Source organism: Salmo salar, chromosome ssa05 (genome assembly GCF_905237065.1).
Source record: "Salmo salar chromosome ssa05, Ssal_v3.1, whole genome shotgun sequence".
Classification (NCBI taxonomy): domain Eukaryota; kingdom Metazoa; phylum Chordata; class Actinopteri; order Salmoniformes; family Salmonidae; genus Salmo; species Salmo salar.
Genome location: NC_059446.1, coordinates 54,137,339 through 54,162,244, shown reverse-complemented (window position 1 = coordinate 54,162,244; position 24,906 = coordinate 54,137,339). Strand labels below are relative to the sequence as shown.

Here is a 24,906-nt window from a genome sequence, read left to right as displayed (position 1 = left end):
AGCTATTTAGACACCCACCAAGTTTAGCCCTGACCAATCTCCGATTTACTATTAGAAACGTTTGATTACCTTTGGTGTTCTTCGTCAGAATGCACTCCTAGGACTGCTACTTCAATAACAAATGTTGGTTTGGTTCAAAATAATCCATTCTTATATCCAAATAGCGGCGTTTTGTTCGTGCGTTCAAGACACTATCTGAAGTGTAAATAAGGGTCACGAGCACGACGCATTTCGTGACAAAAGATTTCTAAATATTCCATTACCGTACTTCGAAGCATGTCAACCGCTGTTTAAAATCAATTTTTATGCCATTTTTCTCGTAAAAAAAGCGATAATATTCCGACCGGGAAAGCGTGTATACGTACAAAGAGAGAGAAAATAATAAAAGCATGGGATCCCCTCGTGCACGAGCCTGAGTCTCACAGTACTGTGACCAGCCACTATCCAAACGCGCTACTTTTTTTCAGCCAGAGCCTGCAAAGCCACGATTCAGCTTTTTGCCGCCTTCTGAGAGCCCATGGGAGCCGTAGGAAGTGTCACGTAACAGCAGAGATCCCCTGTAATGGATAGAGATAATCAAGAAGGGCAAGAAATGGTCAGACAGGGCACTTCCTGTAAGGAATCTTCTCAGGTTTTGGCCTGCCAAATGAGTTCTGTTATACTCACAGACACCATTCAAACAGTTTTAGAAACTTTGGAGTGTTTTCTATCCAAAGCTAATAATTATATGCATATTCTAGTTTCTGGGCAGGAGTAATAATCAGATTAAATCGGGTACGTTTTTTTATCCGGCTGTGAAAATACTGCCCCCTAGCCATAACAGGTTAATGACATCCCTGACGTGTGACAGCTGTGAGCAGCTATCTGCATCCCCTACCTAGCCATTAGTCTACTCAGCTGCTTTTCTCCCTCCGTTCTTTCTGTTCATCTCTATCAGTTTTAAAAAAATGTTATTTAGCCTTGATGGCGAGCTGGGGTGTGCAGGCAGTGATGGGGTTGAACACGCGAGCGATGTGGATTTTTCATTTCACCTGTAAGCATGCCAGTCTGACTAAGCTTTATTGTCATGCAGCCTCCGAGTCACTGCCATAGAGGACAAATGGAGCACAGTGACAGTCATGCTTGTACCTTTACATCACTGAAAATAAAGTTTCAAACCCAAACCACTTTCTACTGCAAATTGGCGCTAATGTTATATAATTTTATAAACCATGTCGTGGGCTGTTTTTAAACTACTCCTGGGCCTCAAGTTTTTGGTTTGATAACAAGCAACCTTGTTTAGTCATGTTAGCTAACAACATGGTTTCATGGTTTCATGGTTATGCAAACATTTGGCTGGCACAGGGATAACGGAATAGGGATAGATGGCCCACTCAAAGAGATGCTTCAAAGGTAAGCTGCATATGCCTAATCAGTGTAATTCTAAGCTAAATCTGAATAAATGTATTTTTCTGGTGTTCCTTAACTTCTTATGGCTGAAATCCCGTTAACGGGATCGATTTGACAACATCCGGTGAAATGGCAGAGCGCCAAATTCCAAAAAAATTATAACAAATATTTAACATTCATACATTCACAAGTGCAATACACCAAATTAAAGCTGAACTTCTTGTTAATCTAGCCACGGTGTCAGATTTCAAAAAGGCTTTACGGTGAAAGCAAACAATGCTATCATGTGAGGACAGCACCCCATCAAACAACACAGACAATCATATTTCATCCCGCCAGGCACGACACAAAACTCAGAAATAACGATATAATTCATGCCTTACCTTTGACGGGCTTCTTCTGTTGGCACTCCAATATGTCCCATAAACATCACAAATGGTCCTTTTGTTCGATTAATTCCGTCGTTATATATCCAAAATGTCCATTTTAATTGGCGCGTTTGATCCAGAAAGCCACTGGTTCCAACTCGCGCAACATGACTACAAAATATCTCAAGTTACCTGTAATCTTTGTCCAAACATTTCAAACAACTTTCCTAATACAACTTTAGGTATTTTTTTAACGGAAATAATCGATAAAATTTAAGACGGGATAAACTGCGTTCAATACCGGAGGAAAACAAAGTGCTTTTCAGGTCACGCGCCTCTATCAAACAGTACACTTCCCTCGAGCCTCATTCTGAACAGGGCTACTTCTTCATTACACAAAGGAAAAACATCAACCAATTTCTAAAGACTGTTGACATCCAGTGGAAGCTATATGAACTGCAAGCAACTGCCTTAGAATTATGGATTCTCAATGAAAACCCATTGAAAAGAGTGACCTAAAAAAAAGAGAACTCCTGCATGGTTTGTCCTCGGGCTTTCGCCTGCCAAATAAGTTCTGTTATACTCACAGACATCATTCAAACAGTTTAGATTTAGAAACCTTAGTGTTTTCTATCCAAATCTACCAATTATATGCATATCCTAGCTTCTGGGCCTGAGTAGCAGGCAGTATACTTTGGGCACACTTTTCATCCGGATGTGAAAATGGCGCCCTCAAGCCATAAGAAGTTAAATTTTGTTTGGTGCCCAACTTTTGGGAGGAGTGTGTGAGAGGGATGTGTGAATGAGTGAGCGGGAAAGAGGATCATTATGCATTTATATTCCTTATAACATTGAGGCCTTTAAATATGAGCAAATCAGCTGTTTTTTGCCTTAACCTTTTCTATTATACCGTATGAAGTATGAAGTTGAAATTGTGTTGTATTGAGTAGAAGTGTTTGTAAAATGTTGGTATTGTAACAACCTCGTTCTGAAAATAGGCACATTTTTGGGCCCTCATCAGTTTGCATCCCTGAAGTATAGTGATTTTAGATCAACTAAGAACTCTCAAACCATGACTTTGCTTCCTCTCTCAATCTCACTCCTTAACCCACAGGTGATAGACTCGTCAGACGTCATCATACAGGTGCTGGATGCCCGCGACCCCATGGGTACGCGCTCGCAGAGCATCGAGACCTACATGAGGAAGGAGAAGCCTTGGAAGCACCTGATCTTCGTGCTCAACAAGTGCGACCTCATCCCCACCTGGGTCACGGTAAGAGACCCCTTTTACTTTATCCTGAGACAAATACACGTGTAGTGGGGTAATAATTATGGTATGAGTATTACACTGAACAAAAATATCAATGCAATATGTAAAGTGTTGGTCCCATGTTTCATGAGCTGAAATAAGAGCCCAGAAATGTTCTATACGCTCAGATTTTGTGCACAAATGTGTTTACATCCCTGTTAGCATTTATTTTTTGCCAAGATAATCCATCCTCCTGACAGGTGTGGCATATCTAGAAGCTGATTAAACGGCATGATCATTACACAGGTGCACCTTGTGCTGGGGACAATACAAAGCACACTGTTAAAGGCCCATCTTAAATGTGCAGTTTTGTTACACAACACAATGCTACAGTTGTCTCAAGTTTTGAGGGAGATATGAATTGGCATGCTGAATGCAGGAATGTCCACCAGAGCTGTTGCCAGAGCATTGAATGTCAATTTCTCTACCATAAGCCACCTCAAATCATTTGCGAATTTAGCAGTAAGTCCAACTGGCCTCACAACCACATACCATGTGTAACCACGCCAGCCGAGGACCTCCACATCTGGCTTTTTCAACTGCGCGATCGTCTGAGACACCCGGACAGCTGATGAAACTGGGTTTGCACAACCAAAGAATTTCTGCACAAACTATCAGAAACCGTCTCAGGAAAGCTCCTCTGCGTGCTCGTCGTCCTCACCAGGGTCTTGATCTGACTGCTTTTCGGTGTCGTAACCGACTTCAATGGGCAAATGCTTACCATTGATGGCCACTGGCACGATGGAAAAGTGTGCTCTTCAGGGATTAATCCCGGTTTCAACTGTACCAGGCAGATGGCAGACAGCGTGTTTGAGCGAGTGGTTTGCTGATGTCAACGTTGTGAACAGAGTGCCCCGTGGTGGGGTTGTGGTATGGGCAAGGCATAAGCTACGGACAACGAACACGATTGCATTTTTTGTATTTTTCACCAATCTTTTTTTCTCCCCAATTTCTTGGTATCCAATTGGTAGTAGTTAGACTTGTCTCATTGCTGCAACTCCCATACGGACTCGGGAGAGGCGAAGGTCGAGAGCCGTGCGTCCTCCGAAACACAACCCAACCAAGCCGCACTGCTTCTTGACACAATGCCCATCCAACCTGGAAGCCAGCCGCACCAATGTGTCGGAGGAAACACCGTACACTTGGCGACCGTGTCAGCGTGCACTGCGCCCGGCCCGCCACAGCAGTCGCTAGTGTGAGATGAGACAAGGATATCTCTGCAGGCCAAACCCTCCGTAAACCGGACGATGCTGGGCCAATTGTGCGCCGCCCCATGGGCCTCCCGGCCGCGTCTGGCTGCGACAGAGCCTGGACTCGAACCCAGAATCTCTTGTGGCACAGCGCCTTAGACCACTGCGCCACTCGGGAGGCCTTCACAATTGCATTTTATTGATGGTAATTTGAATGCGCGGAGATACCATGACAAGATCCTGAGGTCCGTTGTCGTGGAATTCATCCGCCGCCATCTCATGTTTCAGCATGATAATGCACGGCCCCATGTCGCAAGGATCTGTACACAATTCCTGGAAGCTGAAAATGTCCCAGTTCTTCCAAGGCCTGCATACTCACCAGACATGTCACCAATTGAGAATGTTTGGGATGCTCTGGATCGACGTGTACAACAGAGTGTTCCAGTTCCCGCCAATATCCAGCAGCTTCTTACAGCCATTGAAGAGGAGTGGAACAACATTCTACAGGCCACAATCAACAGTCTGATCAACTCTATGCTAAGGAGATGTGTCGCGCTGCATGAGGCACATGGTGACCACACCAGATACTGACTGTTTTTCTGATCCACTCCCCCTACATTTTTTGAAGGTATCTGTGACCAGCAGATGCATATCTGTATTCCCAGTCATGTGAAATCCATAGATTAGGGCCTAATGAATGTATTTAAAATGACTGATTTCCTTGTAGGAACTGTAACTCAGTAAAATCTTTGAAATTGTTGCATGTTTCGGTGATATTTGTGTTCTGTGTGTGTATACACCTCCCGTACGTCTCATAAGACTAAGCAATTAGCCTATTAAAATATGTTTCTGTCTCCAAAAGATAAATGGCAATATGCATGAGACTACATTTGAGTTAAAGTAATAGGCGATCAAGAAATGTCTGATAATGGAGTTCTAAATAGAAGTGTATTTAATGACTTTGTAAAATGAGGCATGAAGCTTAAGTTGCAAGCATTACAAGGCATTATTCCAAGCATATAGATCTTAACCTTAGCTTTCAAGACAAAGCATGAACAAATAAGCCTAGGAAATGAGAATTGATCATACAACCTTGCTCCATGGACTGGATACAGGATCAGAGAGCAAACAGACCTCGATTCCATTGATACCCTCTGAGGTGCAACCTGTGCAACCTAAAAACAACTTCCATTGACCAATCAAACGATACCAGGTTTATAGTAACCTGATCACCAAGGCCCAATCTCCACAGGATGTCACAGCATTTAAATGCTCGTGTGGGGTATGAGACCATTGTAAGTAAGACAGAATTCCGGAAGACAATAACCCCTTTTGTAGAGAGTAATTCAGTGTTCACCCTGTACAGATATGAGTTACCACTTCTGACTCACTTCCCACTTCTGACACCATTTTTTGGGGGCTCCCGAGTGGCGCAGCGGTCCAAGGCCATGCATCTGAGTGCTAGAAGCATCACTACAGACCCTGGTTCGATTCCAGACTTTATCACAACTGGCCGTGATTGGGAGTCCAATAAGGCAAGTGGCCCAGCGTCGTCCGGGTTTGGCTATCATTGTAAATAAGAATTTGTTCTTAACTGACTGGCCTAGTTAAATAAAGGTAAAAAAAAATAAAAACACAGATCATGCATCAGTTATCCTCCAGCTCCAGGTGACGGAGAGCACATCAATTAGGGCCGAGCCCAGAGGTGAGACCAAGTCACTATTATTCGAGTCGCAAGCAAATCTCAAGTCACAAGGGCCGAGTCTCAAATCCAAGTCATGCATTCTGAGCAAGTCAAGTTTAAAAACATTTTTTTTTACATGCAATGACTTGTTTAACTACAAATCGAGACCTTGGGACATAAGGTTATATCTGACTCATATTTTTTATTTAAAAAAAAAAAAATAATAATAATCTTTTAGATGTTTTTTTTTCATGTTTGTTTAGTAGGATTTTTGAAAAAGTAAATTTTATCTGCAATCCAATCACAAGCCTGAACAAATGCAGACCAATCAGAACACATGTCTTTGCCATCTCCCTCTAAGTATGATTTAGGCTAGTCTAACCAGCAATAATGGCACGTAAGCAAAAAACTGTGTCAAATCTTTTAATTATATTTCACATCGTTGTTCAGTGATAACAGTAATTTGTCTGATCATAATACATTAAGAAATGTATTTGTTTTCTATTTTGGTAAAACAGTGTTATTCTATAATTTATGTATTCAAATAGCTGAAGGCTTCTTAAAAACTGAACATAGAAGTGTCAAACTTATGGCTGAACCCAGATTGACATTTCAGAGCCATAAGGTTCTATCTGCAATTGCACCCCCCCTAAAAAAAGAAATGAATTAACAAATGTTGCAGGATTTTGATACCTTTTATGGTGAGGACCTTAATGGGTTTGACAACATGATTCACTACAAAACAGTTCTGATATCTGGGATGTGAAAATTGATGCTCAATATCTCAGAACTATGCTTTGTGCAGATAGAACCTTTTTTAATAGTCCTATGGTCACAAAATCGTTTGTCTATCTAGTGAGGCTACCAGACAGCCCTTTTCATTATTTTGATTATGTAATAATTAATTTAGCAACACATTCCTAATGCACGCTTCATAACTCAATTATCAATTCCAAGCAATTTTGACATGCCGAAAGACCAGCTATGCTAGTAATTGTTGCTTCATGCTCCCACGTGCACGCGCGCTCACGTTATGCATTTTCAAAATGTTTACAATAATATGGTGCAGTTCCGTAGGCCTAGGTTAGTGACCAGATCGAATAAGCAAAGGTATAAATACAAAAATTCCTATTGAAATATGTATGAATTCATGTATTTTCCCCATTTTAATTTCACACTCATGACCCTCCCCCAAATTAAAACACTGCGCAACTGTAGCTCACCCGACCTGTGTTGATTGACCGTTTGCTGGTCCAATCAGAGGGCCGAGTGCGTTTCACTAGCCAATCAGTTTTTTGCAAGTGCAACGCGGTCTCTGGCTGCATGGAGAGTAGTGACAAAACGTTACAAAACCTGCCCAGATAATTAAAAAGTCATAAATAAAAAGTAATCAGTCTCAAGTCTAAGTCGAGTCCCAAGTCTTAAGGGTCGAAGTCAAGTTTCAAGTTTTATTTTCTGTCAAGTCATCAAATTTGTGGTTTGAGTCTGTCTCGAGTCCAAGTCATGTGACTTGAGTCCACACCTCTGGCCAAGCCTACAGATGTACCCCATTCACACTATTTTGCCGGCCCAAACTGAGCTGAGTTTCTTTTCACATTGTCTTTTACAACACGGTTCCTGGAACTATGGTGGGTGGAAAACAAACCAGCTCAGTCCAGTTTGGTTTGGCTCACTAGTGTGGAAATCCCTAAAACTGTGAATGTGTGATCAAAAGACTAATATAGGATCAAGACTGGCAATGCCTTCTATGTCAATTGTTTTCTGGAGGGAGTTGATGTTCTCAGGAGTTTTATGTAAGTAGTTATCGTCAACTTTTTTTTCAATCCCGGATCATGCTTGATCTACCTTGACAAATGATAGCCTGTGGCCTCAAATAACGTGTGTGTGTGTGGATTCAGGGGTCACCAAAACAGGAAGGATGGTGTCAGCGCCAACCGTTTTCATAATGTGCTGCAGGATTTTGCTGTAGTGCCATTAGAATACACTAGAGGTGCACTGTAAAGCACACATTATGAATGAATATCAGACTTAAATTGAAATGACACATTGTGCCTGTGTCATTAAATGGGTTCATTCTTCAGTGCTAATCTTGTGTAACCACCCCTCATTCCCACTCAGAAGTATATTATTTACTCCATCAGCATCAGAGAAGATGCTGCCTTACCCTAATGATACATTTCTAGACATACATTTTTCAATGGCCAACTGAATTGTGAGTACTTTCAGGATATTTGATGGGTTTGACATTCGCCTGGTTTGTAGGCTACAATCTACACACTTTCCTTTCATACGGACACACGTGCAGTGCAAACTAACTACAATTTCACATAGAGTAAATGTATGTCCATGTCTGTCTGACTTAGGTCTGTCTGTTTTGTATTCAAATCAGAAACGCTGGGTAGCCGTGCTCTCCGCAGAGTACCCCACCCTGGCCTTCCATGCCAGCCTCACCAACTCGTTCGGCAAGGGCTCCCTCATCCAACTCCTCAGGCAGTTTGGCAAGGTAGGTACCGCCTTCTCACATGAGTCACCCACTCCAAACGGACCGAACTAAACTCCCCATTTGGTCAAAAGTAGGTCCCTAAGGGGCAGATGTTGGTACAAATGGCCAACTCTTGTCATGGCACCCTACTCTAACCACCCTTATGAGCGTATGGCTCCACACAAGGTCCTCCCATCTGCTGCCAAGCTATTTTTGGTATGCACAGGCCATAAAACAGGGCCTTGGATGCTCAGAGGAGGCTTAGTTAACATAAATCAAGTTGAAAGGTATATCGCTGACACTTTCTCTCTTGGGTTTAAGATGACCGTGTTGAGTCATAAACATACTAAGGTTTCCATGATCTGTGTATGTGAACTGAGGTTCTTTAGGCATTTGCCTCACTCCAGGGGTTTAAGTTGTTGGCCTCGGCTCACAGACATGTCAGAGAGATAACGAGGCAAAGAAACGGTTCAAATAAATGGCTGTTAGAATTGACCTTTCGGGACAAAGTGGAGAGACTAATATTTATACCTACCTCTTGGTTTTGACAGATTTTTCATCCATGGTGTAGACTTATCTGCATCCTGTAGCTATTTTTCTCCGGTGAAAACAAGCTTTTTTAAATTACATGGTCACATGTTTTATTAGTATTGGCCTCCGTCAAAGTGCTGTCTAGAGTTGTGGCTGTCCGGAATTGAAGACAGGTTAAGTTTAGACTATTGTTCAAGGAAACTGCTATTTTAACTTGTTTTGCCTCTTCAGCTCCACACAGACAAGAAGCAGATCAGCGTTGGATTCATCGGCTACCCCAACGTGGGAAAGAGCTCTGTCATCAACACGCTACGCTCCAAGAAGGTCTGCAACGTGGCACCCCTCGCCGGTGAGACTAAGGTATGGTATCATTCCCCTAAAAAAATACCTTCAAAATAAAAACACTTGAACATAATCCCATATTGATACCTGAGGTGTCATGATGAGCAATTTACATACGTCCATGTAATCTCAATAAAGGCCAATGCAGGGGGGACAATCTCACGCTATTCCCTTGATTGCTAAGAGAAAACACAAAATGGAATGTTGCATGCAGCACTATTTGTGTATCAATGTGCTACTCATAGCCTAAGTAACTTCCCAACGATGTGCTGAAGTATATGTATTTAAACCCTTCGCCTCGACTATATACACTATCGTTCAAAAGTTTGGGGTCACTTAGAAATGTCTTTGTTTTCCATGAAAACATATATGAAATTAGTTGCAAAATGAATAGGAAATATAGTCAAGACGTTGACAAGGTTATAAATAATGATTATTAATTGAAATAATAATTGTGTTCTTCAAACTTTGCTTTCGTCAAAGAATCCTACATTTTCAGCAATTACAGCCTTGCAGACCTTTGGCATTCTAGTTGTCAGTTTGTTGAGGTAATCTGAAGATATTTCACCCCGTGCTTCCTGAAGCACCTCCCACAAGTTGGATTGGCTTGATGGGCATTTCTTACGTACCTTACAGTCAAGCTGCTCCCACAACAGCTCAATAGGGTTGCGATCCGGTGACTGTGCTGGCCACTCCATTATAGACAGAATACCAGCTGACTGCTTCTTCCCTAAATAGTTCTTGCATAGTTTGGAGCTGTTGTAGAAGGAAATTGGCTCCAATTAAGCGCCGTCAACAGGGTATGGCATGGCGTTGCAAAATGGATTGATAGCCTTCCTTCTTCAAGGTCCCTTTTACCCTGTTCAAATCTCCCACTTTACCACCACCAAAGCACCCCAGAGCATCACATTGCCTCCACCATGCTTGACAGATGGCGTCAAGCACTCCTCCAGCATATTTTCATTTTTTCTGCGTCTCACGAATGTTCTTCATTGTGATCCGAAAACCTCGAACTTAGATTTCTGTCCATAACACTTTTTTCCAATCTTCTTCTGTCCAGTGTCTGTGTTATTTTGCCCATCTTAATCTTTTTTTTTTATTGGCCAGTCTGAGAATTTTTTTTGCTACTCTGCCTAGAAGGCCAGCATCCCGGAGTCGCCTCTTCACTGTTGATGTTGAGACTGGTGTTTTGCAGGTACTATTTAATGAAGCTGCCATTTGAGGACTTATGAGGTGTCGGTTTCTCAAACTAGACACTCTAATGTACTTGTCCTCTTGCTCAGTTGTGCACCGGGGCCTCCCACTCCTCTTTCTATTCTGGTTAGAGCCAGTTTGATCTGTTCTGTGAAGGGAGTAGTACACAGTGTTGTATGAGATCTTCAGTGTCTTGGCAATTTCTCGCATGGAATAGCCTTCATTTCTCAGAACAAGAATAGACTGATGAGTTTCAGAAGAAAGATCTTTGTTTCTGCCCATTTTGAGCCTGTAATCGAACCCACAAATGCTGATGCTCCAGATACTCAACTAGTCTAAAGAAGGCCAGTTTTATTGCTTCTTTAATCAGAACGACAGTTTTCAGCTGTGCTAACATAATTGCAAAAGGGTTTTTTAATGATCAATTAGCCTTTTAAAATTATAAACTTGGATTAGCTAACACAACGTGCCATTGGAACACAGGAGTGATGGTTGCTGATAATGGGCCTCTGTACGCCTATGTAGATATTCCATAAAAAATCTACCATTTCCAGCTACAATAGTCATTTACAACATTAATGTCTTCACTGTATTTCTGATCAAGTTGATGTTACTTTAATGGACAAAAAAATTGCTTTTCTTTCAAAAACAAGGACATTTCTAAGTGACCCCAAACTTTTGAACGGTAGTGTACGTCTGATACCTGGCAGAGACGTGGCCAAAAAGCAAGGAAAACAATAACCCTCATCCTTCATTTCCTCTCTCTGGACCTGTTTATCCTGTTTGGAACAAAACGGTGGATCTGGAGGTCTGGAAACCCCACTGAGGGTGATACTATCGGAGTTGGCCGTCTGTTGCCAGAGCTGTGAGCGTGCAAAAGAGATCAGTTTTTTTTCTTCTCCCCTTTGGGATCTATCAGATCGGCGTGTAACCAGCAAGAGTTTATCGCCCAATGCAAGGTGGCTCTTGCCAGAGGCTGCTAGCGTCTGTCTGTCTGCCTTTGTCTGTGACCAAACAAGGTTGTTCAGCATTGGGCTGGCCCTCCTCGCTCTCGCTCGCCCTGGTTGTTTGAATGGATGTGCAATGCGTTTTTGTGTTTCTGTGTTAAAAAAAAAAAAAGCTTGTCAAATATTTCCTTCCGTCGTCCAAATGGGGATATGAGTATTGGTTTTCAGGCAGAAGAGAAAAGCAATGTGATTCTCAGTACAGTAGCCAGCTCCTCTCAAAAGCAGGGGAATAGACCTTCTTACAAAGGGTTGGAACTGACATTATTTTCCAATCGTTTCGTCCATTTTTTTCTTCTCATTCTGTTCCTTTTCAAACCTCTGAAATCGCTACTTTTTTTTTTTTCATTTACCTCAACATTAAATTACTTCACCAATGGATAGAACTGCTTGCTATGGAGCAGGCAAGCTATGTACATGCATTGGACAGACAAGTGTAGTGTAGGGTGCGCGATGCGACTGAAATTGGGAATCTTGTTCTTATGACATGCATTATCTGAATTAGGCCTACAGAATTATACCTACAGAAGAGTGGCTTCTATGAAGGAACTTTGAATGTCTTTTGAATTTCAGAGATTTGGCTTAACTAACGTTGGACCAGAGCTAGGCCTTAATCATGACTATTCCATTACATTACACATAATGCCACCTAGAGTTTGAGAGCTAGACCAGAGCTAGCTAGCTAACAAGCTTATGTGCAGGGTGGCACCAGAATTAAAATTCAACCGTCTTACCTTTTTGTAGTTACTAAATTCAATGTGAAACGTGATAACAATAGTATCCTTAACTAGCATGGATTTAAAAAATATTGTTCATTTCACTGATAATCATAAGAAACGAGAGTCTATCCACTTCCTCTTTATGTCCCCGTTGTTGCATAGAGATCTATAGAGCTAGTAATGTTTTCTGTCCCATTATGGCGTCTGTAAGCACACAGGCAGCGCCATTGAGGCCAATACAACATTGCGATCTCTATGCAACAACTGGTCAGAGAATGAGGAAGTGGATAAAATCTAATTTCATGATTGTCATTGGAATTAACAAATGTATAAGATATTGATTACTATGTATAGATTTGTAAGACTATAAATGACCAACCACCCAGTTTTGGTGTAGTTAGGTCTATTTCCCTGCTTTTGAGAGGAGCTGGCTACTGTACCGGGAGATTTCCAGCAATTGCGCTAAGCTAACTTCAAACTGCACGCTGCCATATAAAAATGGTATTTGTGAGTTCGTCTGACTCTGGGCAAGTAGATAAACAACCTAAATTAGATCCTGACTGGTCGCACCGAATACAATAGTTAAACTTTTGTACTATGGGGGATAGTCGATTGACATAAGCCTAGTGCTTTTGCTGTTCGCTAGTCCTACTCACCTTTTTGGCTGACAAAGTACATGTGGACAGTTCTGAGGTGTGCTCTGAATGGTCTGTCCTCTTTTAAGATCTGTTTTGTTTATGTTGGATGCAGTAGGGTCTTCATTTCTGCTACATTATCAAATGTGATTGTCTCAAACCGGTGAAATGTTGTGAATAGGCTCTGAGTATAAAATCATTAGACCCTGTGACTTAGCTGATCTTGGGCCCGGTCTCTTCTTTCAGGTGTGGCAGTACATCACCCTGATGCGACGCATCTTCCTCATCGACTGCCCGGGTGTCGTTTACCCCTCTGAAGACAGCGAGAGCGACATCGTGTTGAAAGGAGTGGTATGTTACTATTTTTCTCCATCAATAATCTATATGGTTGTTTTTGTTTTGTAGTAAACATTTATATTTTATTTGAGCAGGCAGGGCTATACAGTGAGCTCAATGTATTGGGACGGTGGAAAATAGTTTGTTTTGGCTCTGTACTCCAGCACATTGGATTTGAAATGGTTAAAGTGCAGATGGTCGGCTTTCATTTGAGGGTATTTTCATCCATGTTGGGTAAACTGTTTGGAAATGTACTTTTTGTGCCTGGTCCTCCCCATTTTAGAGGAACAAAAATATTGAGACAACTTGACTTGTGTATTAAAGTAGTCAAACGTTTAGTATTTGGTCCCATATTCCTAGCATTAAAGGATTTCATCAAGCTGGTGACGCCAAACTTGTTGGATGCATTTGTTGTTTGTTTTAGTTGCGTTTCAGATAATTTTGTACCCAATAGAAATGAGCGTTACTTTCATGGTGAATAGAATGTTTCTGAACACTTGCATATTAATGTGGATGCTACCACGATTACAGATAGTCCTTAATGAATAGTGACTAATGATGGGTGAGAAAGTTAGATGAACAAATAGCATACCACCCTCCCCTCCCAAAAATGCTAACCTCCCCTGTTATTGTAATGGTGAGAGGTTAGCATGTTTTGGGGGTATAATATTTGTGTGTAACTTTTTCACTGATAATTTTGTATACTTCCATGTCTAAACCTGTACCATTTCTAACCTAACAATTGTATCATTGTACGCTTCACTGCTGTTTCCCAGGTGCAAGTGGAGAAGATCCGTAACCCGGAGGAGCATATCCCGGCGGTGCTAGAGCGGGCCAAACCAGAGTACATCCAGAAGACGTACCGCATCCCCACCTGGAGCTCCCCAGAGGACTTCCTGGAGAAACTGGCGATGCGCATGGGCAAACTCCTCAAGGTCAGGGCCTGGGTCATATTATTTAGCGCGCACCATAGCAAAACATTTTAATGGAAAACAAAAAGTGTTTCTTATTGGACAAGCCCAGATAGTCCCTCCCTGTTCCAGTCAGTTGTCTCTTGTTTGGTACTTAATTAACATCACCCTGGAGTGTATGAATGGGGGCTGAAGTCACCGTTTCAGGGTCATTGACTGTAGGCTGTTGGTCGATCCAGATCTGTTTGTGCTTCATAGCCAACTCCTATGGTTGTTGTTTGGCATGCTAATGACCATAGGGATTGGCAAGACAGCACAGATCTAAGACCACCAGGCTACATTGTCTGGGCTGCTTGTCTTCATTTCTGACCATCTTTCATCTGTCTGAATTAGCTTTATAACTCTTTGTGGTCAATGGAATTTGAATGTCACAATATACACTGCTCAAAAAAATAAAGGGAACACTTAAACAACACAATGTAACTCCAAGTCAATCACACTTCTGTGAAATCAAACTGTCCACTTAGGAAGCAACACTGATTGACAATACATTTCGCATGCTGTTGTGCAAATGGAATAGACAACAGGTGGAAATTATAGGCAATTAGCAAGACACCCCCAATAAAGGAGTGGTTCTGCAGGTGGTGACCACAGACCACTTCTCAGTTCCTATGCTTCCTGGCTGATGTTTTGGTCACTTTTGAATGCTGGCGGTGCTTTCATTCTAGTGGTAGCATGAGACGGAGTCTACAACCCACACAAGTGGCTCAGGTAGTGCAGCTCATCCAGGATGGCACATCAATGCGAGCTGTGGCAAGGTTTGCTGTGTCTGTCAGCGTAGTGTCCAGAGCATGGAGGCGCTACCAGGAGGCAGGTCAGTACATCAGGAGACGTGGAGGAGGCCGTAGGAGGGCAACAACCCAGCAGCAGGACCGCTACCTCCGCCTTTGTGCAAGGAGGAGCAGGAGAAGCACTGCCAGAGCCCTGCAAAATGACCTCCAGCAGGCCACAAATGTGCATGTGTCTGCTCAAACGGTCAGAAACAGACTCCATGAGGGTGGTATGAGGGCCCCACGTCCACAGGTGGGGGTTGTGCTTACAGCCCAACACCGTGCAGGACGTTTGGCATTTGCCAGATAACACCAAGATTGGCAAATTCGCCACTGGCGCCCTGTGCTCTTCACAGATGAAAGCAGGTTCACACTGAGCACGTGACATACGTGACAGAGTCTGGAGACACCGTGGAGAACGTTCTGCTGCCTGCAACATCCTCCAGCATGACCGGGTTTGGCGGTGGGTCAGTCATGGTGTGGGGTGGCATTTCTTTGGGGGGCCGCACAGCCCTCCATGTGCTCGCCAGAGGTCGCCTGACTGCCATTAGGTACCGAGATGAGATCCTCAGACCCCTTGTGAGACCATATGCTGGTGCGGTTGGCCCTGGGTTCCTCCTAATGCAAGACAATGCTAGACCTCATGTGGCTGGAGTGTGTCAGCAGTTCCTGCAAGAGGAAGGCATTGATGCTATGGACTGGCCCGCCCGTTCCCCAGACCTGAATCCAATTGAGCACATCTGGGACATCATGTCTCGCATCCACCAACGCCACGTTGCACCACAGACTGTCCAGGAGTTGGCGGATGCTTTAGTCCAGGTCTGGGAGGAGATCCCTCAGGAGACCATCCGCCACCTCATCAGGAGCATGCCCAGGCGTTGTAGGGAGGTCATACAGGCACGTGGAGGCCACACACACTACTGAGCCTCATTTTGACTTGTTTTAAGGACATTACATCAAAGTTGGATCAGCCTGTAGTGTGGTTTTCCACTTTAATTTTGAGTGTGACTCCAAATCCAGACCTCCATGGGTTGATTAAATTGGATTTCCATTGATTATTTTTGTGTGATTTGGTTGTCAGCACATTCAACTATGTAAAGAAAAAAGTATTTAAGATTATTTCTTTCATTCAGATCTACGATGTGTTGTTTAAGTGTTCCCTTTATTTTTTTGATCAGTATATATTAGTCCTGAAAGGTGCATGTTCAGGATTTATCTTTGTGAATTTGACAAGCTGTAGGTCAGTGGTAAAAATGATCTTCCCTAAACATACACTATGTTTTTGTATGGGCCTTTTCTTGATCAGTTTGAAATTCTACACTTGACCCTAACGCTTATTTGGAACTCATCGATCCAAGTGGCACATAAGGTCTATATAAGGATGCTCCATTTATTCCTACTTTATTTTCTTCTCATGTTTCCCTAATGTATGATCTGTTGCAGGGGGGCGAGCCAGACCTTACCTGTGTCTCCAAAATGGTGCTGAACGACTGGCAGAGAGGACGCATCCCCTTCTTCGTAAAACCCCCTGGCTGTGAGGAAGAGCATGAGGTGAGAGGTGGACGAACGGCTGGACTAAAACCTTCTGTCTCGCACACACAGAGACATTCCCAACAGTAATGTTAGCACATACTCTGGTTATAGTCTGCCACCCTCTGGCTAAATGTAAAATATCATCACAGGACTTGCCAAGAGTGCATGCATGGTCACATTGACTTTCTTTGCTGAAGTTTCTTTTTATTTGACAAGTAAAAATACATATAAAGATGCTCCAGCCAGGGACAACAATGCATACATTAAAATGATTGAGGCTAAAACCCAATCTTATTTCCGTTGTGGTCCTCTCAGGTGAGCAACAAGATTGTCCACTCAATCTGAAATGTACACATGGTCTGCATGCATCCCGATTATCTACCTTTCTCCTGAAGTGTGCACTTTCACACACTCCCCATTGTGGATTTAATTGGATTGGTGTAAGCATTGGCTGGAGGTAGTTTCCATCATTTTTAAGTCCATGCGAATGAGTGCAAGTGCACACTTCAGGAGAATCGAAACCTAGCCATGATTATGAAAGCTGTACTGACTGGTGTGTTGTTTTCAGGGCAAGGAGAAACTGCCAGTGGAGGGGGCACCAGAAGCTACAGAGTGTGTACAGGAAGAAAGAGCAACAGAGGAGCAGAGCGAGGAGATGGTGGCTGCAGTGTCGCCTGAGCAGGAGGCCCAGCAACAGCAGAAACGCAAACATGAGCAGGTGCAGAAGATCCTCTCCAATGTCCGGCAGAACTTCGGCAAGATCAACGTGGCGCCCGAGTTCAACGACGAAGACCTGGCACCCGTGCAGACCGACGACCTCGCTTTCTCTGACCTGTCCGGCTCGGACGTGGAGAAGGATAGCGAGGAAGAGGAAAATGGAGATGAGGGGGAGGGGGAGACAGAGGCTGAGGCCACCACTGAGGCCACCACCACCCCAACCAGTCAGCCTGCCAAGGTGGGGGGAAAAAAGAGTTCGCGTGAGACGATCCGCGAGCTGGACGGGAAGATTGCGAAGTACAAGCAGTTCCTGGACCGGGCCAGACTCAAGCGCTTCTCCGGCATCCGGTTTGTCTTATTCTTCTCAGTTCTCCCCACCACTTGTTTTGAATATGTGCTTAATTAAGCCCACATCAACCCCAGAGCTTGTCCAAAAGACGGGCATAGCTCTATCCCAAGTGGCACCCTATTCCCAATATAGTGCACTCCAAAAGTAGTGCTCTATGTAGGATGCCATTTGGGACAAAGCCATAGGGAGAGAGAGATGAAGGGTGCCTGGGTCCTTTGAGGTGAAACATGATTGGCAGCTGCTCATACTGTTCTGTCTGATCGATGGGGTTTATCATTTGTTGATTTGTTCCACCCACTCATCCACCGTCTCTCTCGCTGGAGAACTTCAGCTCACGCCCCCGCGCTCAACGTCAAATAAGAGTCGTCTGCGGCCAATTTGCTTTCCATTGTCGGCTCAGCGAATTCCAACGGGACTAAACCGTCTGGATGTGTAGGGAGTAATGAGGTTATATGTGACGTCTCTTTCTACTTTTCTTTTTTGTACAGGATTCCGAAGGCGCTCTCTGACAAAGTGCTCACAGACATGAAAGTGAAGCAGGCGGCGAATAAACCACAACCTAAAGGTAACAACTTCATTTCAACTTATTTGTGATTTTCCTTTGTTGGCTTACCTGACATGCCAAATGCAGGGGTTAAAGTTCTGTCACTGACGGATTTCTGTCATATGGATTCTTTTTTTGTTATATTTCCAATTGAAAAGGACTGGAATTGGTCAAACTTGTAGTTTAATACATTTACAAAATTATCCTCTTTCCCTAAAAGCATGATGGTCATTACTTTTTGTTACATGAAAGGGGAGGTTAACTTCCCTCCACAGACATTCGATCTGAGATCAACTTAAGTTTCAGTAATCTGATTTATTTTCCTTTAACCTGCCAAATGTATTGCATCAAATCATTTTGATTCTTTCTTCTCGCAAAATATGCAAGTCTTCATGGATGGCAGTGGATAAAATGTATAATTAGAGTAGGTATTTGGCCAAAGACCACTAAACAAGCAATAAAGGGGCATACCTAGTCAGTTGTACAACTGAATGCCTTCAACTGAAATGTCTTCTGCATTTAACCCAACCCCACAGCCTTAAATTGACATCCACGACTTCGGCGCCTGGGGAACAGTGGGTTAACTGCCTTGCTCAGGGGCAGAACGACAGATTTTTACCTTGTCAGCTCTGGGATTCGATTCAGCAACCTTTCGGTTACTGGCCCAACGCTCTAACCACTAGGCTACCTGCCGCCCCAATGGGAATGTCCTATTAACTGGTTTAGTAATTCCATGCCTTTTGTTCTTCAGCCGTAACACAGGTCGGCAAGAAGAGGAAAATCGAGGAGGCAGAGGAGCTCACGCGTCCACACAGAAGTTTAACATCCAAGCAGGTACTGCATGTTCACTTACCCTGCGGTTTGACATCAAACAGGCCCATCTATCTTGACTGGACGCCTCTGATGCATAGCCACTCCCCTACCGCTATTGTTAATGGAATGAAGGCAGTGTTCTTCCTCGAGCTTAAATCTCACTCATTTGTCTCTCTCTCCCCCTCTGCAGAGGAGAGCAGCGGATCGTGCTCAGAAGGTGAAGAAAGTTGGAACACGCTATTACGAAACCCACAACGTCAAGAACAAAAACAAGAACAGAAAGATGCCTACAGCGCCCAGCGAGGGCAAGAAAGCCAAGAGATCGAAGCGCTAGTCTGGGGTCCAAGACACCAAATTGGGACATTTCTAATAAATATTTATTTTAATGACCCTGTCATTGTAATGAATTGTTTTAAGGTGTCTTGGTACCTACCCTTGGTATCTTGATGGAAAGTGATTTGGGTTAGGGTGCATTAGGTTTTGATGAACCTAATCGCTTGACGCATTAACCTAATCCTGAGTGACCTTCAACGAAGTGACAACGTCAATGTTTCTTCAAACTATTACTTAAACTCATAAGGAGCTTCACTGCGAAGTGAAAGGATGAGTCTGTCATCCAAAAAAAAGTACACTTGTACTGCATAGCCTGGATGCCAGTCTGTTTTCATTCTTTTGCTAACTCCTTATGGAACTGTCAAATTTGGCATGACAATTCCATAAGGAGTTGGCTAGAGAGCAGAAACACACTGGCACCCAGGTTATGTACTGCACTTTTGGAAAAAACATCAAGTGACATTATTCTTCTTGAAATATACATGTCATACCATAAAATAAAGATTACGAACAAATTACTTGAATTTTTTTATTCTGCTTTAGTAACGCAAGGCTTTATGGTTATGAAGTAGACGTTTATTACATAATGCTGTGTTGGACCATCTGAAATCTGCCGGTTATAGATCACTTGTGGAATGAAGGGGTCACCTTTTTGGGGGCAATGAACCCCTCCAGCTGTGCCTGTAAAGGACAAGAAATTGAAATGTTAAAAATATCTATCAAATATACACTATATATACACAAGTATGTGGACACCTCTTGAAATGAGTGTGTTCAGCCATACTCGTTGCTGACAGGTGTATACATTTGAGTACACAGCCATGCAATCTCAATACAAACATTTAATTAAGGGCATTCTACTGCCAGAGCTCAGTCACTTTCAACTTGGCACTGTCATAGGATGCCACCTTTCCAAGAAGTCAAATTTCTGCCCTGCTAGAGTTGCCACGGTCAACTGTAAGTGCTGTTATTGTGAAGTGGGAACATCCAGGAGCAACAACGGCTCAGCCGCGAAGTGGTAGGACATAAGCTCACAGAACGGGACCGCAGAGTGCTGACGCGCTTAGTTTGGAACTCCCTACCGAGTTCCAAACTGCCTCTGGAAGCAACGTCAGCACAAGAACTGTTCATCGGGAGCTTCATGAAATGGGTTTTCCGTGGCCGAGTAGCTGCACACAAGCAATGCCAAGCGTTGGCTGGAGTGGTGTAAAGCTCGCTGCCATTGGACTCTCGAGCAGTGGAAACGTGTTCTCTGGAGTGTTGAATCACGCTTCAACAGACAAACCTGGATTTGGCGAATGCCAAACAAGTCTCTGAATGTCATTGAGGGGCCCGGACTTGAGCCTGATCGAACATCTCTGGAGAGACCTGAAAATAGCTGTGCAGCAATGCTCCCCATCCAACCTGACAGAGCTTGAGAGGATCTGCAGAGAAGAATGGGAGAAACTCCAAATACCGGTGTGCCAAGCTTGTAGTGTCATACCCAAGAAAACTCGAGGCTGTAATCACTGCCAAAGGTGCTGCAACAAAGTACTGAGTAAAGGCTCTGAATACCCATGTAAATTGTTTTTTTAATATAAATTAGCAAACATTTCTAAAAACCTGTTTTTTCTTTGTCATTATGGGGTATTGTGTGTAGATGAGGGGGAAAAAATATTTTTGAATAAAGCTGTAACCTAATAAAATGGAAAAAGTCAAGGGTTCTGAATACTTAATGAAGGCACTGAACGAAAGTATAAACGCAATATGTAACAATTTCTAATATTTACAGAGTTATTGTGCATATAAGGAAATCAGTCATTTAAAATAAATTCATTAGGCCCTAATCTATGGATTTCACATGACTGGGAAAACAGATATGCATCTGTTGGTCACGGATACAGTTGAAACTGGGATTCATCCGTGAAGCGCACCCTTCTTCACCGTGCCAGTGCCCATCAAAGGTGAGCATTTGCACACTGAAGTCTGTTACAACGCTGAACTGCAGTCAGGTCAAGACCATGGTGTGGACAACAAGCATGTAGATAAGCTGAAAGTTTGTGCAGAAATTCTTCAGTTGTGCAAACCCACAGTTTCATCAGCTGTCCGGTTTGCTGGTTTCAGAAGATCCCGCAGGTGAAGAAGGTGGATGTGGAGGACCTGGGCTGGCGTAGTTACATGTGTGTCTGCGGTTGTGAGGCAGGTTGGACATACTGCCAAATTCTCTAAAATGACGGAGGTAGCTTATGGTAGAGCAATATACATTCTATTCTCTGGCAACAGCTCTGGTGGACATTCTTGCAGTCAGCATGCCAATTGCACGTTCTCTCAAAAATGTTGACATCTGTGGCATTGTTGTGTGACAAAACTGTACATTTTAGAGTGGTCTTATTGTCCCCAGCACAAGGTGCACATGTGTAATGATCCTGTTTAATCAACTTCTTGATATGCCACAGCTGTCAGGTGGATGGATTATCTTGGCAAAGGAGAAATGCTCACTAACAGGGATGTAAAAAAAATGTGTGCACAACATTGAGAAATAAGCTTTTTGTGCGTGTGGAAAGTTTCCGGGCTAATTTATTTAAACTGGTACCAACACTTTTGATGTTGTGTTTATTTTTGTTAAGTATATTTTATATGACTTAAAGTGATTGATTTCCTTTCAAAGACTTTCTTGGAGTTAGGAAAATCCTGCCTTGGCGCGAAAATGCCCATAGGAGTTGGCAAGACTGCACAGGGATGGTGACTGGGTGCCTTTACCTTAAGCTGCTGGTTGGTTCTCTTCAGGAACTGAATCTCCTCTGTGTGTTTCTTCTCCACCTGCCGTCTCTGTCTCTCTCTTCTCGATGGCCTCACACTTGGCCTTCTGCTCGTTAACCTGTCTCGCCAGGTCCCGCTTCTTGTTCTCCAAATCGGAGATCTACACAAATCAAATTCACTTTGGGGTAACAAAGGTTTTTAATCATTCAATGGCACAGCAGTCCATTCACTTGGATTGTTTATCCTCATTCATTATCTTTAGCTTTATCTGTAAGATGAAGTGGTAAAGGATGAGTGTTCTCTGACGTCATGGGCTGGGTTTAGACAGGCAACCTAATTCTCATATTTCTTTTCACTAATTTGATATTTTAACCAATCAGTTTAACTCGGACACAGATTAAACCCACTGAAATTGCTTTTTAGTTCAGAACCAGGATTATGCTAGCCTAATCTAGTCCTCTTGGAAATTGGCCCGGCTTTAGAATTTGCATCCAACACACTTTTCCAATATTACTACCGTCCATGCATCTCATCTCATCTTTTCTTCCTCTCTCTCTCCTTACCGAAGCACTGGGAGTAGAGCTCCCTGAGGACTGGGCAGATGCCAGTCTCCCTGGTCTGTCTCTGCTGCAGCTTCAGATCCAGCTGCTCCTATAGGTGCACCACGTCCATGCGGGTACACGGCGTGCTAGACACCTGCTACACCCACAGCTGGTTGGTCTCCATCCATTCCCTGTAACACTGGTAGAGCTGAGATTAACACAGGGTTGCCAGATTTCAGGTTTTACAAAACCGGGAATATTGGTTAATTTCCCTAAGGGGAAAAATAGGGAGAAGGGTGTTAATCAGTAAAGATGTGTGTCATGTCATACCGGGGTGGTAGGATGGCATTGAGGATCTCGGTTTGCTCTTTGTTGGCATCGGCTGAGGAGGTGTTGGGTTTGGGTAGAGGTGGCACAGGGCCAGTCGTGGCAGGCTGTTGTGGGGCCACTTTCAGAGTCCGTGCCTGAATTTGCAGTACACATTTAGATTAGAAGAACATCCATCTTCAGCTAATTTGATGTTGAAAAAAAGCTAAGATAATTGTTTGACATCTCTCACCGCTCACTAGGAACATTGGCATGACATTGATTTCAAAATAATGCCCGTGGATGTAATGTATGTTAGATACCACTATATGGATTCAGTTAGCTACCTGTAGCTGGGTGATTATGCAACTTCAGACACTTTGGCAGTGCAAACTTTCAGAAATTAAAACTTATTCAAACACCATTTTACCAGTATTGTACTTGTCTTTGATTTGTCTAGAACCTATATCTGATAATAGCTGCGATTGTACTATTCAGGAATTTATATATTTGTCATTTTTCCCCAGACAGCCATAGACAAATGTAATTTCCATCACGTCATTAAACATCCATTTTAGTTGAAAATGAAATATCATACAATTGATTTATAATGGATTTCTTATACATTTGTACATGAACTTGTATTGAATATTATTTAAAGTGATTTTTTTAAGGCTTTCCTAATATTAATAATTCAACATGTCGCCTGAATGTATAAACTTGCCTTGGTGACAGCTGAAAACATTTATTTATCATCAAAAATAAGATATTTCCACCCAACCTTTTTGAGAGATTATGATAACAACCATATGATTTCCATATCTAAAACAAATAAATGTATGTACATTATACATAATATACTCATTTACCTCAAAAATATGGGTTGTGATGGAAATGACGAGGAGTGGTGGAAATGACATCTATGTAAAAAAGAATGAATGATAACAATATTTTATTGCAAACATTTTGAACAACAACCATTAAACATTTCAGACCTATTCTGGGTTGTAGGCCCATCCCTCACAAAGTGTACAGCAGTAGCTGATGGGCAGAGCTCAAGGAAGTAGGTCAGTGTTTTTGCGAGATGGGCCAAGATAGCAGAGGGGTCATGCCGCATAGAAGAGCTCAGTGAGCAAGTGAAACTGTATCATTTGTGGTATATCCAACACAGGTGTGGAGGGTCACCTGCTTGTGAGAATCACCAAAGTGAACTGCCTGGATTTCACTGGTGTATTTACACAGGTAGTTCTCTGCAAAGTCAATATGCACAATGATCACCTCTTTCCCCAGATTCTCTTAATTTTCTCAGTTTGGAGTATTGGTGTCGAATTTTGTACATGTGTTTCCCCAACTTCTCTTTCAATCCTTTGGAAAAGTCCTCCAATAGAATCTGGAGTGTGCCACATACCTTTTCTTTTACTGTCAAATGTACAGTGAACTTCTCCATGTTCCCTCTTTGTTTTTCTACACAAGCAATATTTACCTCGATTTTTCTTCAATTTCTGGACATCACATCTGGAACAACTGTCCACTGCAGCCATGCGCTTCAGTGTCAATATGTTTCCATGGTAACTACATTAACATTCTCTTGAAAAAACTTTATTAATGAGGAATTTGTCCTCAGTGGTGGAAATGACACCACTCCCAAAGGACAGGTATATTTTGTGTAAAAAAACAATATAAAGGGCATACTAACAATAAATATTGATAATAGATTTTATTTAATTGACTCTTTCTGCAGTACATAACATTATATGATGTGTAATTATTAATATTTTCTCATAGAAAAACATAGTAGAAGCTTAAAAGTCTGGGTCAGGAACAAGGGCAAAATAGGGAAATTGAGGTATAAAATGTATTTGAAAAGTAGCTAAGATACTTGATAGAGAGGTGTTTAAAAAAGTATGGGGTGATTCCAGTGTGAACTTAACATACAAATATTTTCTATAGAATCCCCAAAATTGACCAGAGGACATGGAAGTGCCCGTAGTTGCAGAATCACCCAGCTACTGTAACTAACGTTAGCAGCCAGCATTAAACACGTTTTTTTGTTAACGTTACTCTACCTTTGGTGACTTATTATCTGTGTTTCTGCTCACCAAGACT

At 42.7% G+C, this 24,906-nt stretch overlaps 1 protein-coding gene and 1 long non-coding RNA gene across 2 annotated transcripts in view; one reads left to right on the top strand and one right to left on the bottom strand.

Annotated features, from left to right (window-relative positions):
* gnl2 (guanine nucleotide binding protein-like 2 (nucleolar)) overlaps positions 1-19,728 on the top strand; it is a 30,874-nt gene extending 11,146 nt beyond the window's left edge. The window contains 10 exon segments of the mRNA NM_001140379.1: positions 2,872-3,030; positions 8,330-8,443; positions 9,185-9,313; positions 13,094-13,198; positions 13,960-14,118; positions 16,368-16,475; positions 17,026-17,522; positions 18,012-18,088; positions 18,819-18,901; positions 19,071-19,728. Of these exon segments, the coding sequence (NP_001133851.1) occupies positions 2,872-3,030; positions 8,330-8,443; positions 9,185-9,313; positions 13,094-13,198; positions 13,960-14,118; positions 16,368-16,475; positions 17,026-17,522; positions 18,012-18,088; positions 18,819-18,901; positions 19,071-19,214 (1,575 nt within the window). The 3' untranslated portion in view covers positions 19,215-19,728.
* Positions 19,729-19,789: 61 nt separating this feature from the next.
* On the bottom strand, positions 19,790-24,364 carry LOC123743120 (uncharacterized). The gene is made up of 6 exons (XR_006769907.1): positions 24,284-24,364; positions 23,670-23,720; positions 22,825-22,958; positions 22,516-22,702; positions 21,953-22,112; positions 19,790-19,894 (listed from the first exon to the last, which is right to left on the bottom strand). It is a non-coding gene; the product is annotated as an uncharacterized lncRNA (long non-coding RNA).
* Between the last annotated feature and the right edge of the window lie 542 nt (positions 24,365-24,906).